Below are 17,462 nucleotides of genomic sequence, written 5' to 3'. Positions count from 1 at the left end.
GTCTCTGTTCCTCCATCACCGCGGCCGGGCAATCCATATCATAGTAAATTTGTTGTAGTAGAAAAAAATTCGTCATGCTAAGATCCCCAAAGACCAGCGCACCAGAGCTGCAACTATCGCAATGATGACAACCATTGATCGAAAGAGACTGATGTACAACCATACCAACGAACACAAATATTGACGGGATGCCAGGAGATCTCCCGAACACATGACTCCATGTGGCATATAGCCCTAGCATCACCATCCCAAGAAAACATTGAAAAACAATCTAAACAAAAAAAAAAAAGGAAACCTTTTCGGGTGCTTTGTTCGAAAATCTAAATAAAACCTCGAAAGTTCTTTTTATCTAAACCGAGTACTCTTCGGTATCTCTCGAAGCAAATGCTTTTCACTCCTAATAGAACACATCTAATTATGCGGTGAATAAAAAGGTCTAAATAGATGTGAGAGGACGTTGTTGTGCCAGCGTCGACGCCGAATGGTCTCCGTGTGCCCGTCCCACCTGTCGAGCTCTTCCAACTCGAACTGCTCGAGGGCGAGCTTGGGGGGGCTCCTCATCGGCTAGCTCGGGCGGCTACAAGGGCGTCCTCCTCTTCGAAGGTTGCCGCCTATAGCTCGAGCTTGACGAGTGCCTCGTAGTCCTTTGTGTCGTTGCACGGTTCCTCACCGCGCACTTTGTTGCCGTCCTCCTGCTCCTTGGGGGCCGGCTCCTTCAGTGTGTTGCCTAGGAAGCAGGCGCGGCGCCACAGCCCACAGGCCGTGCTCCAACCCCAGCCACTTGTCCCACAGGGGCGGGTTAGGCGGTAGGCGGGGTCAAGCAGCGCCTCCCAACGATGGAGCTAGACACGGCGGTCCGTTCACTTGCAGTACGGGAGGCACCGGCCTTATGTGCGCACGACCGTTTTTGGCATATATTTGGGCTACGAATGGGTCAGTCCTGTACTGTTTGTGTCGCGTCGCTGGACCAAAGAACGGTCCATCCATTTTGGCCATGCTGCAGAAATGCCCATACGTCCTTCCCCTAACTAATTAAAGAAAATGCTGGATAGGTCATAAGTGATGATACACTCCTTATGTTCTTCCCTTAACTTTAAAAAAAAATGCTAGATAGGTCATGACTGATGATACACCTTCATGTTGTTTAGAAAGTAAGTTTTGTCGGAGACAAAATGGATGTCCGGTTTAGTCACCCCATAGTTAGTTGACTTCCAGCCAAATAGAACACACCTCGATGAACAATGGTAACAAGAAAACAAGCTTGAGTCATCAAAGCCTTACATACAATTCGGTCAGTAACATTTCCAACTATATAGCCAGTTCAACATCATGCTTCACAAAGGAAACATGATAACCTCGTATGGTCAAATTCGCTTCTCCAGAGTAACAAAGAATGGCATTGTTATCTACTGCACATAATACATCCTGTTCCGGACAGCGCATACTGCTCGAGCACAAATTTGAGAAGGGAGCAGGAGATGGAAAGAATGGCATTTCTATGGTAAAAAGAAGAAAACAATAGGTAAACCTTTGGATAGACGCTATTTTACAATTATGCTATGAGGGGGGTGGTTATCCACAAGCAGTGTCACAAGATGCTGCCTACCAACCACAAGTGCAGGAAGACCCAATACACCAAGAGTCCTAGCCTTGCTCGTGGCCGGTTCATCAGAATTTGGCTCCCTGAGACCCTGCAGTAAGGTACAATACAAGGCAGATAAGACTAAAATCAACAACTTGTGTATATGTAATATGCAGTACTATCATTCCAACACAGCCATGAGAGTCGTCAGTGATGAGAAACAAACAACCAGGATAATGTATGTAGCAAAAGGTTCTTTGTTTCCCCTCTTGGAAATAAATCTGAGGTGGCGCAGATCTGAACGTAACTGTTCTTTCCAGAGAGTGCAGTAAAAGGAGCGGGGCACTACTAAAATCATATGTACTGCATCTAATAGCTAGGTGCAATTGTGCAAGTTATTTGGTTCATGATAAATCCAGATAAAACTCCAAACTTCAATTGAGTTTGTGTTAAGAAAACGAAGAAAAAAGGAAGAGGAAACACATATCTTTGTACTCGAATATATATTAGAACAAAAAAAAAGAAAGAAAAGAAAAAAAGTTCGAAAACATGGCAAAGTTATGCCTTTTGTCTGAGTTTTATTAGCACTACTTGTTGATCTGGAAATAGCTTACCAGATGCCATCAACTCTGTCAGCGATGTGCTTTCCTTGTGCTGGAATCAAGCCAGACGCATGCAGTGATTTAATACGCCCTTCAAAACAACAAATGTGGCACTGTTATTAACACATAAAAGCTTTAACAAAAATAACTCAAAATATAGGCTAATGCTACCTTTGTCATCCGAATCATCTGCAGCAATTAGTCGTTCAGACTCTGTTCCCATATTCAGAACAAGATGATCTGATGACCCCTTTCGCATTACTCTAGCATGCGCGGCGCTAGGGGCAGATGATATTGATGCCTTCCCCATTGGTCCCTACAGAGAATAAAAAATATTTTACGATCAGTGTATATGCAATTTTTATACACCTGCCAAGATATGTGCTGATATGCAAAACAGAGCTCCTGCTGATATATACAAATATACAATTACTAATATGAGAAACACCATAACAAGAATGAAAGCATAGTATCCATGGCCAGGCAAATCAGAATGAAAGATCAGCAGTATCACTATAAAATAAAAACATTGGAGCATCATTGACATATCTCATTGCATAAAATGTAAAGCATAAGACAAATAGGGTTTACCAAATCTTCAATCTCGGATATGTCTGAACCAATTGCTGAGGAAGATGCTTCAAATTCTCTGTCTTTACTAATTTCTGGCTGCACAAGCCGAGAATGATACAAGTCCTCAAGCATCTTAACTTTTGCTGATAAATCATCAACTGTTTTTTCCCTGGCCTGCAACTTTGCTCCCAGCTCCTGTTTTACAGACTTGGCATTCCCAGATTCCATACTTGAGGCGATTATTAGTTTTTCCAGCTTTGATAAGAGTGATTGGGTGCTTGTAGGTTTGTTATCTTCCAGCGCATCTTTTCCAGATAGATATCCTAACCGCTGAATCATTCGCTCCATACTGACTGTTACCTCAAGCAGTTCGCTGCTTTTTGATTCCAACTCCCTACGATTTGAGTCAGTGTTTCTGCAAACCTCCTTTAGCTGCTCATTTTCACGAGCATGGGATTCAAGATTTAACTGTAAATCTTCATTTTCGTATCTTAAGGTCTCCACTTCACGTTGAAGTGCATCAACTTCATCAATAAGAAAGAAGAGTTTGTCAATGGGACTAGAGAAGGTAGCCACTTCCCTATGCAAACGTGACTCGCCTGACGGTATATTTAGTTTATTTATTTTTTCAACAATTGCCTCCAGCTGATCCTTTGAAATTTCATCAGTTATACCTGTTAAGGCAAGAACACCATAAGTAAAAAAACAAGTTCGGAACAAAAAGTTGCCCATACATAAATGTCTTAACAGTTTCAGTGGAACATACCTCTTTCTACTGTAGTTTGAGTGTGATCAAGTGACAGCAACTCTAGCTCTCTTGCCTTCAACACATCCTCCCTTTCCTGGTATTCCTGAATCCTAACTTCCATTGCACTACAATCATCATGTGCTGTTTTGAGATCTTTCTCCAGCTCACATACTCTTTTCACATACAAGTGGTTATCACTTGAAGCAGTTTCAGCAGCTCCCTCAGCTTGCTTCAGTCTCATTTTCAACTCATCAAACAAAGTTATCACTAAGCCTTTAAGCTCAGATAACCTCTGAGACTCTGACTTCAGTTTGTTCACTGAAGATAGTAAACTGTCCACCACCTTTGTATAATCACCAGAATCTTCATCCTTCAAAACAGAAAAAGTTCCTTCTACTTTTGGTACAATGCTGGAGTTGCCTGTTGCCAACTCTATTGCATAGCCTAGATCAAGCACGCCATTAAAAATAATTTGAATCTCTTCAGTGCAATAAATACATTTTGATGACATTGCCCTGAGCTCTGTTTGCAGCGAAAGCAATTCAGCTTCTTGAGATCTGTTCTGAGTGTCCTTGTTCCCCAATTCAATCTTCAAGCGGCCGTGCTCTTCTAAAGTACGAGAAAAGTTGTTGTTTGCCGACTGCAGAGCACGGCGCAGCAGTATAATATTGCTATTCATGTAGCCTGCCAAATCTTTATAAAAACCAGAGAAATGTTCAGCTTGATTGCTCAACTGTTCAACAATAGTACTCAAGGATGAAGTGTCATCAATATTCCCCATTGTAGTTTTGCTCACAAGCATTCTTTCAGCAACAAAGTTATCGTAGTCCGTAAGAGAGAAAAGTGTGCCAAACTCTGGATCCTGCTTATGAGTATATTAAATGGTCAGGTTATGTTTGAGCATAATGAGGTAAATTAAGCCCAATCTTTGTACTTGACAAAGAATTCCAGTACCAAGTAAGGCAAAAACTTGAATAGGAGAGACGCACGCGCAAAGGAAGGAAGTGAGAGAAATACCACACACACTTCTTTGGTTGCATGCAGAACTGTGGACCGGTATTCAAAGTACTACAAGAAATTGAACTGAGTAGCTAGAACATAGGTACATTCTTCTTCTATTTTCCTTAGCTATTTTACTAACAAGGCAAGACACGACATGGTGGCAGGTCAAAATGAGAAGTCATCCAGCAATCTAGTCCATTGGTTACATAGATAAGAGCTATTTTACAAATCTGATGGCACCAATACAACAATGTAGCTACGCTATAAACATGTACAGAGCTGTAACTATAATGACAAATGAAGCATTTTTCTGCAGGGACAAGGGAAGCACCCAACTAAGTCCAATACCACAATAACTGTATTATTGTAGGTACCAGGGTCCTGACTGAACAGTAATGCTAGAACACCAGTATGTTTGATAAAATACTAAATGAATTACAACATATGAAACTAAGAAAAACTATTCTCAACAAATATTATATAATCATAAAAACAACTTACCTCCATAACTGGATCAATCTGGATCCCCATTGCAGCGAGTTGTTCATGCATACTCTTCAGTGTAAGGCTCATATCTCTCAAGCTGCAGATATTCTTTCCAAATTCTTCTACCATCAATGGTACAATACTATTATCCATTACAAGTGTGCTAAGTTTTTCAAGGTAACCATATTGTTCAGTTGAACGAGTTTGTAAGCTTCCATGACTTTTATCCAACTCTTCCAAGCATTCGGCCAGCTTAGCATTAAGAACGCTGGTTTCCATTTCATGTTTGGCTTCAGCTTCATTCTTCTCAGCACTAAGAATAGTGAGATCTGTTTTAGCTTGTGACAATGCATCTTGCAGTGAGTTAATAGCTGTGTTGGCATCTTCTAGTTTGTTGGCATTATGAGCCAGTTCCTCATTTGTTTTCTCCAACTCCTTCTCTACAGCAGCAGTCTGCAATTGTATTTGGTGTTTCTCTTCAGAAGTAGAAGAAACATAGTCCTTCGCTTTACTTAACTCACCTTCTAACATCTTTATAGTAGAAAGGGAATCAGAAAGCCTGCCAGCTTGCATGGTAACTTGCTCATTTGCTCTGTCTAGCTCGAGTGCCACATGATTCTTAGCAGCCTGTGATTCCATGATGTATTGGGCAATCTGGCTTATTTTCTCCACAGGATCCTGAAAGAGGTGATCAACAGGAATCGCAATGTTTGATATTGAATCAACTAGAATGCCCCGGGAAACTTCAGCTTCTTCTAACATTCTTTCCACTTTATCCTTTTCCTCACTAAGAGAAATAATGTCTAACTGCAGCCTTTCAAAATGTGTAACCTGAGAAGATAGATTCTCAATCTGTTCTCTGAGATCCGTATTTGCAGATTCTCTTGACACTATCTCATATTTCAAATTCTCCATTTCTGTGTTCCTTGCTTCCAGATCTCGTTTTAGCTTATCTGATTCAGAGTTCTTTACATCCAAAGCCTGTTTTAGATTCTCTGTTTCAGAGTTATTTTCATCCAGAACTTGTTTTAGCTTCTCTAACTCAAAGTTGTTTTCACCCAGAGCATGTTGCAGCTTCTCTATCTCGGAGTTATTCCTATCCAAAGCACGTTTTACATTCTCCGTTTCAGAGATCTTTTCATCAAGAGCATTTTTTAGCCTCTCTATCTCAGAGTTCTTCGTATCCACAACTTGCTTGAGTCCCTCACGCTCCTGTACCAAACCTTTCCCCTTTTTCACGGCCATTGACAGCTTCTCTCTAAGCAAAGATGATCTTTCCTCCACCCGTTCAAACTCCTTCTGTAACGAGTCTTTTTCATTCTTCAAACCATACATCGCCTCTTTCATTTTTTGTAGTTCACCAGATAGTCTCATCCTCTCAGATCTATCAGTCATGTCTTCTTCAAGAATTATCTTACATAGAGTTAATTCCTGATCTAAGGTATACACTAGTGTTCGCAACTTCTCAAAACTTTCGCAATCGGTAGGAGAGGATTTTTCTCTTCGTTGGATGTTGCTTAGGCACTGGTCTACTAATTTGGCACTCTCCAGGGGCTCATTGCCCCCCAATTCGACATCAGAAACCACTGCAAATGCCTTTACAAGCTCAGTATTCTGGGATGAGATAAAAGATAATTTATCAACAGCTGCATTGTGTAGGGACATTAATTCAGAATGTTCATTTACAAGTATGTCCTTTTCCTGCTTCTCTTCCAGTAGAACTATGGTCAGGCGGTCAATTTCCTCGTGCATTGAGACCAGTTTTGATTCATGTGCGGACAGTCTGTGAAGAATTTCAGAAGATTCGTTCTGTATCCGCACTGCATCACCTTTGGCCTGGCTCAACGAGTTGACTAGCCAAGTGATTTGGGAATCAAGTTCACCAGTTAAGACTGAGTGTGGAAAGTCAACCGAGCTGAGGATGTCTTTAACTTTGCGGTGCTCCGAGAAGATCATATCAGCAATTTTCTTTTGTTCAACCAACCATTCCAGTCTGTCAGTCACCTCCAAGGAAAGTAAATCCTCTGGAAATGTTGCCTCTGACATTACCTCTTCAATGCGTTGAAGAACCCCATCACTTAGTGAAAGGGAGGCCTGAACAGAAGCAAGTGAAGTGTTTTCTTCATTCAGTTGCTCGATGCTTGCCTTGGCAGCTTCCCACGCACTATAAGTTTCTCTAAGCTCATCCAAACATTTCTCCTGTTCGGACGACTTTTCATCTAGCAACATCTTGAGCTCCTCGATTCTGCCCTCAGCTGCTTGCAAGGCATCAGACCTCTGTTGCAACTCCACTGTGCACCGCTCCAGCTCACCTGTCTTTTCAGCCAGCATCTGCTTCAAGGAATCACGATGCTGCACCAACGACTTGCCCTTTGTGACAGCCATGCTGAGCTTCTCCTTAGTCGTCGAGAACTTATGCTCCATCTGCTCAAACTCTGCCTTTGCTTTGCCCGCTTGAGCATTTGCTGCATCTCGAGCAGCTTTCACTTTCTCAAGCTCTTCACTAAGAGCCTTGTTTTCTTCTCCGAGAGTGTTCAGCTTATGCATGAAATCTGCCTCATTTCTCTTGCTACTGACCAATTCCTCGGAAACAATACCTAAGATGGTGGCATGGTCACACTGGCCCACGGAAACAAAATCAGGCTTAACCTCTGCTAAAACCTGCTCAAGTTGCTCGATGCCCAGCAAGACCTGCCTGTACCGCTCTGTTAGCAGCAAAGTCTTCCGTTCGAAGACAGATATCCCGTCCTGATCAGCACCCTCAGAACTGATGCCTTCTTTCCCAACCACGGCATCAACCGATGCAGCCATTCGGGCAATTGCTAGCTCCGACACCTCCCTCCACGAACCAAGGTACGCGTCCACAACCTCCCTGGAGACATCTGCCTCTGCGGCCCTAGAACGTAGGCTGTCGACCTCCTGCTCCCTCGAGCACGCCACCGAGTTCAGTTCGAGCACGAGCCTTGAGCAATCGTCGAGCATGGAGTGCAGCGGCGTGGGCGACGCCAGCACCCTCTCGTCGGGATCCTCCGCGTGTGAGGAGCCTGACGCCTCCTGCCCCACCAGGCCCTGTAGCATTCTCCGGAGCGCCGCTGTGTCCCGCGCGAACACCTCCCTCTCTTCCTGAACGAAGACCCGGTTCACATCACCTTGCGATTCGTACGGAAATAACGTGAAAGTGGACTGGCGTGGGAGGCAAGTATACCTTGTACTTGCGGCACTCGGCCGCGGCGCTGGACTCGTCGGGGTAGTCGATGACGGCGATGGATTCGTCGAGCGAGCGGGCGGTGCGGAAGCCGCCGGCGTTGAGGTCGTCGGGCGCGTCCTCGAAGGTCTCGCCGCTGGTGGCGTCGTCGGCGGGCATGCTGACGAAGATGCCGGCGTCTGGGTCCGCGCCGGGGCTCCGCGCTTCCTGCACGGGAGCAGAGGCAGGAGCTTCCGTAAGCCGTTTCGTTCGCTCGTTCGGGTGCCGACCGGGGTATCGAAATGGATACGGCGGAGCGGGCGGTGGTGATGATACCTGTGAGGGGAGCTCGACGAGGACGCCGTCGCTGCTGCCACCCTCGTCGGAGTGCGCCCGGACGCGCGGCGGAGAGCGGCGGCGAGCGGAGGAGGAGGAGGAAGAGGACTTGGGGGAGGAGTCGGAGTCGGAGTGGTCGGCCATGGCGGGCGCGGCGGCGCTGGATCTGGGGTGGTGGATCCGATCAAACCATGGCCGAGGAAGAGAAGAGAAGGAATTGGGGAAGACGATGCCGCGTGGGCCCGATCGGGGTGCGCGGAGCAGAGCTGCGAAGGTTGGGGGAGAGGCCGAGCTGACAGGTGGGGTACGCGTGGCAGTGGAAGAGAGAGATAGAAAGGGTGATTTGTCACATCCGTGGCACTTGGAGTAGGTCGGACCGCGACGGCCCACCTGTCGGTCAATGCTTCCGTGCGACGCTGGGACGTTTGCGTGCACTTTGCGTCGAAACCGAGGTTGATTCGTGAGAACCCGTTGACCATTTAATGACGGCCCCACGTTTCAGTGAAACAGGCAGGTCCTGGAGACCACCAGGTGGCAGTCAGCGATCAGCACTCGGCATAGCCGATGGGTTCATGGGAGGACCCAAAGGCCAAAGCACCCCTGGAGTTCCATGCTTTCCAAACAATATCCAAATTAATATCTTCGCGTGTCCAATGTCGTCGCCAATATGAACTCGTGCAACTTGACTGCAACGATCTCAGTCGTACGCTTCACCATGGTCAGAGCTTCAGCTTGAGGATCGTGTTCATGCTAGTGTCGCTGACATGGTCATCAACTCGTGCCGGTGGTTGTGTCGGCAAAGGATGATCGCCTACTCAGCCATCGTGCAAAGGCGGCGTGGTCGGTGGTGGATTTTGCTCTGCTGGTACTAGGCCCAACATATTCTCAACAAGTATCATCAAATCTTTTATACATCTTCGTCCTTAGATTGTTGTGGCACCAAAGGGGGAAAAAATAACACGTGAGGTTCAATTCCCTACGCATGTTCTCAACAAGATCTTCAGCATATACATGTAACGGTTCTTCATTCAGATCAACTGCATCAGCCTCCTCCTTGAGGGTTCCTGACATCTTGATCAAAAGAGTAGCGTGATCACCCCGAAAATTTGATACTACATGATATAAGTTATAACTAGCGAGACACTAAAGTCGTGTGAATAGGCGGCTTGATCTTTCACGATATGATCAACTCCATGCACAACACCAGCAAAATCCCTCTCATATTAACATCGATGTATAAGGTATCAGTGTCCTCCACATGGGACGTTTTTGTAGTTTTATTCGACTCACGATAAAATTTAACCTCGACGTATGGTTGAAGCTTGCATGCTATATAAGTGACACGTGATTTATACCTGTCCATAAGGATGATCAAGGAAAGATAACTTTTACTTGTCCTTTTGGTATGCTCATAGAAGATTGCCTTTTGGTCTATGTAATGCGTCTGCTATATTTCAAAGATGCATGCATGCTATATTTGATGATTATATTGAAAAGATTATGGAAATATTCATGGATGGTATTTCTGTTTATGATACCTCTTTCGATAATTTCTTGCACAACCTCAACACAGTTCCGCAAAAGTGTGAGGACCAACATTTATTATTGAATTGGGAGAAGTGCCACTTTATGGTTTTAGAAGGTGTTGTTCTTGGACATCGTGTTTCATATAGAGGCATTGAAGTGGATAGAGCCATGATTGAAGCAATAGAGAAGCTACCATATCCTAGGGATATAAGAGGTATTAGAAACTTTCTTGGTCATGTTGGTTTCTACAGAAGGTTTATTAAAGATTTCTCTAAAATATGAAAGCCTCTTAATAATATTGTGCAAAAGGATATTCCTTTTTATTTTTATTATGATTGTCTTGAGTCCTTTAATATTTTGAAGAATGCTTTAATATTAGAAATTTGACAAGAATAAAACTTGACAAGATGCTCATATATGCCATTTTAGAAATATGTATGCTGAGTAAACCCATGCTGCACCTGGGAACGTTTGTCACATATAGTTACACACTTGAGCTTATCCTCTTGCTGCATAGAGGACTGGACTTTCTATGAAAAGAGCATTTACATTGCTGCAAACTTTACTTTCTGTTATTTATTACTTGCAAACATAAACCAAAACCCCAAAACTTTGGCTTTATTATTACTTTTCATGTTGAACTTGCTAACCAATACCTTCAACTTCTCGTGGGTTCGATAACTTTTTCTATATTGAAAGGTAGTACAACTGATGTCCTGCACTTTGGAGTCATTAGTGGCAGAGTTTTAGCCCGACATCCTGGGCATCTGCCTAGACTCTTCCCAAGAACTCAATTTACGTTTACAACAACTATTGATTAATTAATTAATACATTGTTCAGGTGGGCAAAAAACTCAATCTCCATGAGCCATGGGGAGTCTAGCCGGGCTAGCTACCTCGATTGGCTCTGCCACTGAAGGTAGGCAATGGATCATCATCGACCCAACCACCACTATGATATATACCTTTCTGTGTCATGGATGTGACCACAACAGGTGCTACATGGTGTAGCACTTGGTTGGTTTGGAGCAAGGTCGGCTATTGCGACTACGACTATGATTCGTAGATTGGAGCTTCAGATCGTTCTAGGGTTCCACCCCAGGGGTTTATATGAGTACCCCCGGTTAGGGTTTACAGGGTTATGCGCCTAAGGAGGTTACAAGCACGTAGGCCTAATGGACCTTAGTACTAATCTCCCGGGCATCTCTCCAGCCCACTCGATGGTGACTTCCCTGACCTAGTCGCATGGGCGAGCAGCGTGGGCCTGCTAGCCTGGCGAGTCCTATGGATGATAGCCCCCCACCCCGCCGAGTTATATCCCCATCATTTTGTAAGCCGTCACATAGGATCATTGATTTTTTAAAATCTCGGCCTTGTGTAAACACCTCTCAGAGCATCTCCAGTCGCGTCCCCCAAACCGTCCCCCAAAGGGATTTGGGGCGCGCCGGACAAAAAAAGCGTTCCAGCCGCGTCCCCCAAAGCCCTTTTTTGTCCGGCGCGCCCCGATACGGTGTCCGGCGCCCGAGCCCGTCCCCGTCCCACGGGGACGCACCGGGGACGCCGGACACAACGAAGCGAGGCCAACCGACGCGGGCCCGACCCGTCGGCGGCACGGGGAAAATTCGTCTCACACTCCCGCCAAATCCCGCCGCTCCCGCCAAATCGCGCCTATACCGCCGCGCACGGGCCTCCCAAAACATATCATGCCGCCGATTCATTTCTCCTATCCCGCCGATTTCTTTCTCCCTCCCGCCGTGCACCCGCCGCCGCCGCTACCCTCTCCCCATTCCATGGCGCCGCCGACACGCCCCCAAAAAGATGGCGAAGAAAGCGGCCAAGAAGCCGCCGGGCAATGCGACGATAGGGGCGAAAGCGCGCGTTCGCGAAGCCGCGGAAGGCGCCGGCTGCGAAGAAGAAGCCCGAAGGCATGACCGAAGATGAATGGCAGCAAGATTGCCTGCGCCGGAAGCTATCGACGGCGGAGCGGAAAGGACGGAGGGTGGCGGAGCTCGGAGAAGAAGGCTCGGCGGCGCGCCGCGCACCGGCGCATAATCGCCGGGTGTATCGCCGCCACCAACGCGAGCCCATATAGTACGAACGTGCCGGTGTACGTTCGGGAGTCTTCTCTCCGTCGCAAGCCGCCTTCTACAACGACGGCCCCTCCGCCACTCCCGGGTGCGTGACGCCTAACTTGTCGCCGCACTACCGGGATGCGGCTCGCCGCACGGCGGCTTCAACCCCAACAACCACTACTCCCCGGCGTACGAGCAACGCGGAGCCGGGACCCGGTCCGGACGGCGGCCCTTTCACCGGCCGCAGGGGTCCGCTCGAATACGACGGCGCCGGTGCTCGAGGAGGACGACGGGGTTGAGGAGGAGGACGACGAGGAAGAGGACGGGGTGGAGGATGACGAGGAGGACGACGTTGAGGACGAAGAGGGCGGCGAGGAAGAGGGCGGCGAGGAAGAGGACGACGAGGGTGCCGGTGACGATGATCTCGTGGAGGTAGACGCGGACGGCGTGAGGACGAAGAAGAAGAAGAAGAAGGCGTCGGGCACACGAGGCCCGAAGTGGACGGTTCGGAAGATCTTTGTCCGTGCGAGTCGTGGGCGACGGTGAGCCATGACTCCATCATCGGCGCCAACCAAAAAGGCGGGAAGTATTGGGCGAGGATCAAGGCCGAGTTCGATGAGCGCAAGCCGATCAACAGCGACTACCGGAAAGTGCCAATGAAGAGGAGCCGAGAAGGCAATGTCGACGCGATGGGCCATCATCCGGGCGTCGGTGAACTCCTTCCATGGGTACCATCACGACTTAGAGACCGGAGGCGACAGCGGCGCCGACGTCGGCCAAGCTCGGTACGACCGTTTCTTCCATAATCCGTAGCGCCCACATTGTGTTCGATGAAATGACTCTGCTTTCTTTGGTTAGTTTGATCGGGCTATGGAATTGTACGCCAAGTACTCGGAAGGTCACAAGTCTTTCGCGCCGACGCATTGCTATGGCAAGCTCAAAATGAATGAGAAATGGAAGTTGACGCGCCTCGTCGTTGTCCAAGGGAAGGACGCCATTGATGCCGGACGCGCCGCCGGCAACGTCGGCGGGCGTCCTACGGCAACAAGGCTGCCAAGGCCGCCTTGGCCGACGCTGCGTCGTGCGAGAAGACGCAGGCGTCGATCACGAAATGCCTCGCCGACGTCTCCTCGACCTTTATCTCCCGCGACAAGAAGGCCGACCAAAGGTGGGCCAAGCTGCTCAAGAGGCAAGAGGAGAAGGCCGGAGCTCAAGAAACGCGGGGACGACATGTCCCCGCCGAGAACGTCGACGAGAGGAATGTCTCCCCGGACGCGAGCGGCGCACAACTTCTTCAAAGGCCGGATCCTCGACGACATCGAAGCCAAAATGGCGGCGGCGGACGCGGCGGCCACGGCGGCGGCATCGGCATCGGCGGCGGCGGCGCGCGCGGCAAGAGCGAGGCCGACGCGTCTTCTCTCGCTACACCTGCGTCGGCCTCCGCGTCGGCGACGGAGCGGACGCACCATGCACGGGAACGGGCGGATCGCGACGAGGTCGTCGTGCTCGACGAGCCTGCGTCGACTCGGGACACGACGCCGTCGACCAACCCCTTCTTCTAATTTGCATGCACCACCGGTCCGTAATATGATCGCGCGCCCGATGCTTTGATCGATCGCCGCTACTCTGATCGCGACGAACCGGCGGGAACGATCTCTTTTGAATGCATCTATTTGAATTTCTGATTGGGGGCGGCGTTTGGGGGACGCGGCTGGGGAGCGACGTTGTGGTGACCCGGCATACCACTGCATGGTGTAGTATGCAAGTCTGATATAACACCAATGAAACACCGTTCCACTAGTATTATATCGCTCAGAGTGGTACAACAGAAACATATGCGGGTCCAAGGCATGTCTATAGAATTACAACACGGACTCTTTACAAAAGATCCACACAGACCTCCTACTTTACAATGAGGTAAAACTGCAAATAAACTCCAGAAGAACGACTCGTAGTCTAATCCTACACGAACTCTATTTGTAGAGTATTTAACTAGCTACTGAGGCTATGAATAGATTCTAGCTAAATAGGAGCTAGGTTTCGGAAGCTAGTTCCCTTCTACTGCTTAATCTAGGTTTTCTCCATGGTGGATGTGGTATATGACTCCTCCGGCAGGTTTCTGTTCCTTGAAGTAGTTGTTGACTCCTCGGTCCTCGAGTTGTACTGGAGATCCTCCTTCATGGCCTCCATATCTAGCGGGGATTTAAGAGTGGGATGAGTACGAGCGTACTCAACAAGTTCATTATAGGAAAGAGGTGTTTAATGCACTAGCTACGGCATTAGACCGGAAAGTCTAATACCAATGCAGGTTTTCATAATCATTTCTTCAAAAGGTTGCTTTTATTCGGAAGAACTATGTCCGTCGACCTTCACCGGTTTACTAGAACTTCATGGAGCTCCTTTCCGGCCGCGTTCGCGAGTTCCATATCCCGGAACGAGGAGTGACGAGTCACGGTTCTTTACACTCTGCGAGGTGTGTTGCTTTACCCATAAGAGATCTTAACCTTGGTGCCAACCGGGTGATCTTCCGTCCACACTTCCCATGGTGTGAGGCCCGGTATAAGGTCTAGCCAATCATGTTCCTCCGCTACCTCGAACACCCACCCGTTGTTGCATGCGCCGACCACGGGTCCACGTCGGTCCCATTATTCCTGTAGATTTCAAGGTGGACCCCGACCACGACAACGATCTCTGGGCTCTACCATACACTCCTACGCCGGTGGCTGCAACCCATCATAGACCGCAATACCGTGGGGACTTAGGACTCCCCGGCCTCACCATCTTGCTCCTTCGGGCGATAAGTGTACTACGGACTATGCCGTGGGGACTTAGGACTCCCCGACCTCACCAGACTTGCCCCTTGGATTACAAGTGTACTACGGTAAAGCGCATCCGTTGATGAACGAGAGGTGGAAACACTTTTGACTACTCCGTCCCACTCCGGATCTTATGGTTAACACGGGTATTACGGCACAAGAATCACTGGCGACATTTGTTGTTTAATCCTAGATGGATATAAACCCGTGCAATGGAACCTCCACCATATCAACACAATCCATGGTTCCATTGCCCACCACATAGTCATATTCATAGTTAAGAAAGTAGTGGTTTTGATTTTTATGCAATAGTGATAACCATAGTACTTTGCAATTAATTTGATAGAAATACTCAAATGACATGAGCAAGTGATGAACTTGCCTTTCTTGACTGCAAGATTATGCAGGCAAGGTCTTCGATACGCAATAACCCCATATTCTGAAATAGCATCATCGTCCGGTAAGGACGATGTTTAAGGATTGGCAAGGATGCAATAATGCATAATAATGAGATGCAATCGCTTTAAGCGTGACCTAGCCCCGATGATTTAGGATTAGTGAGTGGTAATGAGTAGTTCAGAGTGTGTTGCACTTTTAGAGTGATTCACAAACAAGGTTCTTATTCAGGTGTGATTATTTGGTATTATCAATAGGTAGACAATAAAGTATAATAATCAATTGAGTACACAAAGAATGATAATTGGCATAATGGTCTCAAGTAAAGAACAGTGGTCAGTTTTAGTACTATATGGCATGGTTAATGGTTAATTATCATATACTTCAAAAGAATAACTTTTGAAGAACATGTTCTTTGATAAAGAACAAGTATGATAATTAGGGTTGTGGAGTTCTATGGTTTTCTATGGTTCTAATTGGTTGCTGGAGTAAGTAGTAGATGGATCACAACAATGTTGGATTCATCAATACCTAGGGCTTGTAAGGTTGAGATAAGCTTAGGCATCCTAAGCAATTCATTATACATGGTTGTTGTCAAGGTTGGTTTATCTTGCTAGTGATAGCTGGCTAGGGTTTATAGGTCCTTATAAGCAGGGTTGGTGATGATTCCCTCTTTTCTTCAAAAGAATAACTTTTGAAGAACATACTTCTTAAATAATAAGAAGTATATCAATTAGGGTTGAGGTTACTCTCTATTTTCTTCAAAAGAATAACTTTTGAAGAACATACTTCTTAAATAAGAAGTATAATAATTAGGTTGGGGTTGTTTAGGTTTGCTATTGAATTTTCTAAGTAAAGATTGGTTGGTTCCTAAATAGGATGGTTGATAAGTATCCACACTAGTAGGGTTTAGTGGAATAGGGTTATGTAATGTAAAATAGTAGATATAGTTGCTATTGAGGTTTATCACAATTGAGTGATGCTAAATAGGGATAAATAAGGATAATGGCTTTGGTAATAGGATCTAGGATTTACACTTGGTTGACCCTACTTTGATTTATCTAGGTTTGATGAAGATGACTCATGGGATACCCATATATTAGTGATAGGTCTTCTATATTTTATGTGGCCAAGACAGGTATTTAGTTGCTACTAGGGTTCTATGATTTGAAATAAAGTACCTTGATCACCTGTTCTAACCTTGGGTTTAGGTTAGAAGCAAATTAGGGTTCACATGTAATAATGGAACTAGGGTTCCTAATTAATTTAGGGTTTTAGGATTACACATGAAATGATGAGTTCCTAGTTTTCTACCATATGGAATTAGTGTCGCATAATTACTATTTAGTTCACAAGTTAATAATTTCATTAATAAAGTTGAAGTTATTAATAACTTCAAAATAAAATAATATTCAATTTGGCTTTTTACTATTTTTAAATAATTTACTAATTAGGGTAATCATTAATTAGGGTTTTAAATCCTTCTAATAAGGATTAATAAATTAATAGTAAAGGAAAATTAATTTTAATGTTTTCCTTATTTACTTACTGGTTTTTATTTATTTTAGAGGGTTTTACTAATTATTGAATTTTAATTGAATTTAGATTTAAAAGAAAAGACTTAATTATCAAGTATAAAACAATTAAATTTTTATTAAAAATAAAAATTTCATATTATATTTTTATTGGATAGAGTTTTCTTTTCTAAGAATTTTGATATCTTATTTATAATTTTCTGAGTTATGATGAATTTCCTATAAATTTGCAAAGTTTCAGATATTAATGAAATTTGAAATGTAAACAGGAATACAACTTGTACCGGTTCAATTCTAACCACAGTCAATGACAGATGGGCCCGAATCCATGTCAGCGGCCACATAGACAAAGACTGGTCAAAAGACCTCGTGGGGGACCCACTGGCCACGACGCTCACGCCGGCGGCTTGACGCCGGCGGCCAGAAAACGGCAGCGCCGCCGATTTAAGGCCCCCCCGGACGAACTAGTACTTGATTTCGAATCCCCACAACGTTCTGAGACCGATGGTGGTAGCGTTGCTTCCCGCCGGTCACCGGAGATGGCTCCGGCGAGCTCAACTGCGGCGGCTCAATCCGGCCGAGTAGCGGGATTGCGCTACGGTT

General features: G+C 46.1%; 1 protein-coding gene across 1 annotated transcript; it reads right to left on the bottom strand.

Annotated features, from left to right (window-relative positions):
• Positions 1-1,246: 1,246 nt before the first annotated feature.
• Positions 1,247-8,692, bottom strand: LOC124692693 (trans-Golgi network-localized SYP41-interacting protein 1-like). Its single transcript, XM_047226123.1, has 8 exons — positions 8,514-8,692; positions 8,199-8,405; positions 5,009-8,116; positions 3,524-4,367; positions 2,776-3,431; positions 2,356-2,500; positions 2,197-2,275; positions 1,247-1,691 (listed from the first exon to the last, which is right to left on the bottom strand). The coding sequence occupies exons 1-8, from the start codon at positions 8,655-8,657 to the stop codon at positions 1,589-1,591; spliced, it is 5,286 nt and encodes a 1,761-aa protein (XP_047082079.1). The 5' UTR covers positions 8,658-8,692; the 3' UTR covers positions 1,247-1,588.
• Between the last annotated feature and the right edge of the window lie 8,770 nt (positions 8,693-17,462).

Source organism: Lolium rigidum, chromosome 2 (genome assembly GCF_022539505.1).
Source record: "Lolium rigidum isolate FL_2022 chromosome 2, APGP_CSIRO_Lrig_0.1, whole genome shotgun sequence".
NCBI classification, from domain to species: Eukaryota; Viridiplantae; Streptophyta; class Magnoliopsida; order Poales; family Poaceae; genus Lolium; species Lolium rigidum.
This window is presented reverse-complemented; position numbering and strand designations above follow the sequence as displayed.

Coding starts and splice junctions, on each gene's coding strand:
- LOC124692693 (XM_047226123.1), bottom strand. CDS start 8,657: ATGGCCGACCACTCCGACTCCGACTCCTCCCCCAAGTCCTCTTCCTCC. Junction 8,117..8,198: donor CCGAGTGCCGCAAGTACAAG/GTATACTTGCCT, acceptor GTCTTCGTTCAG/GAAGAGAGGGAGGTGTTCGC. Junction 4,368..5,008: donor AGATTGATCCAGTTATGGAG/GTAAGTTGTTTT, acceptor ACTCATAAGCAG/GATCCAGAGTTTGGCACACT.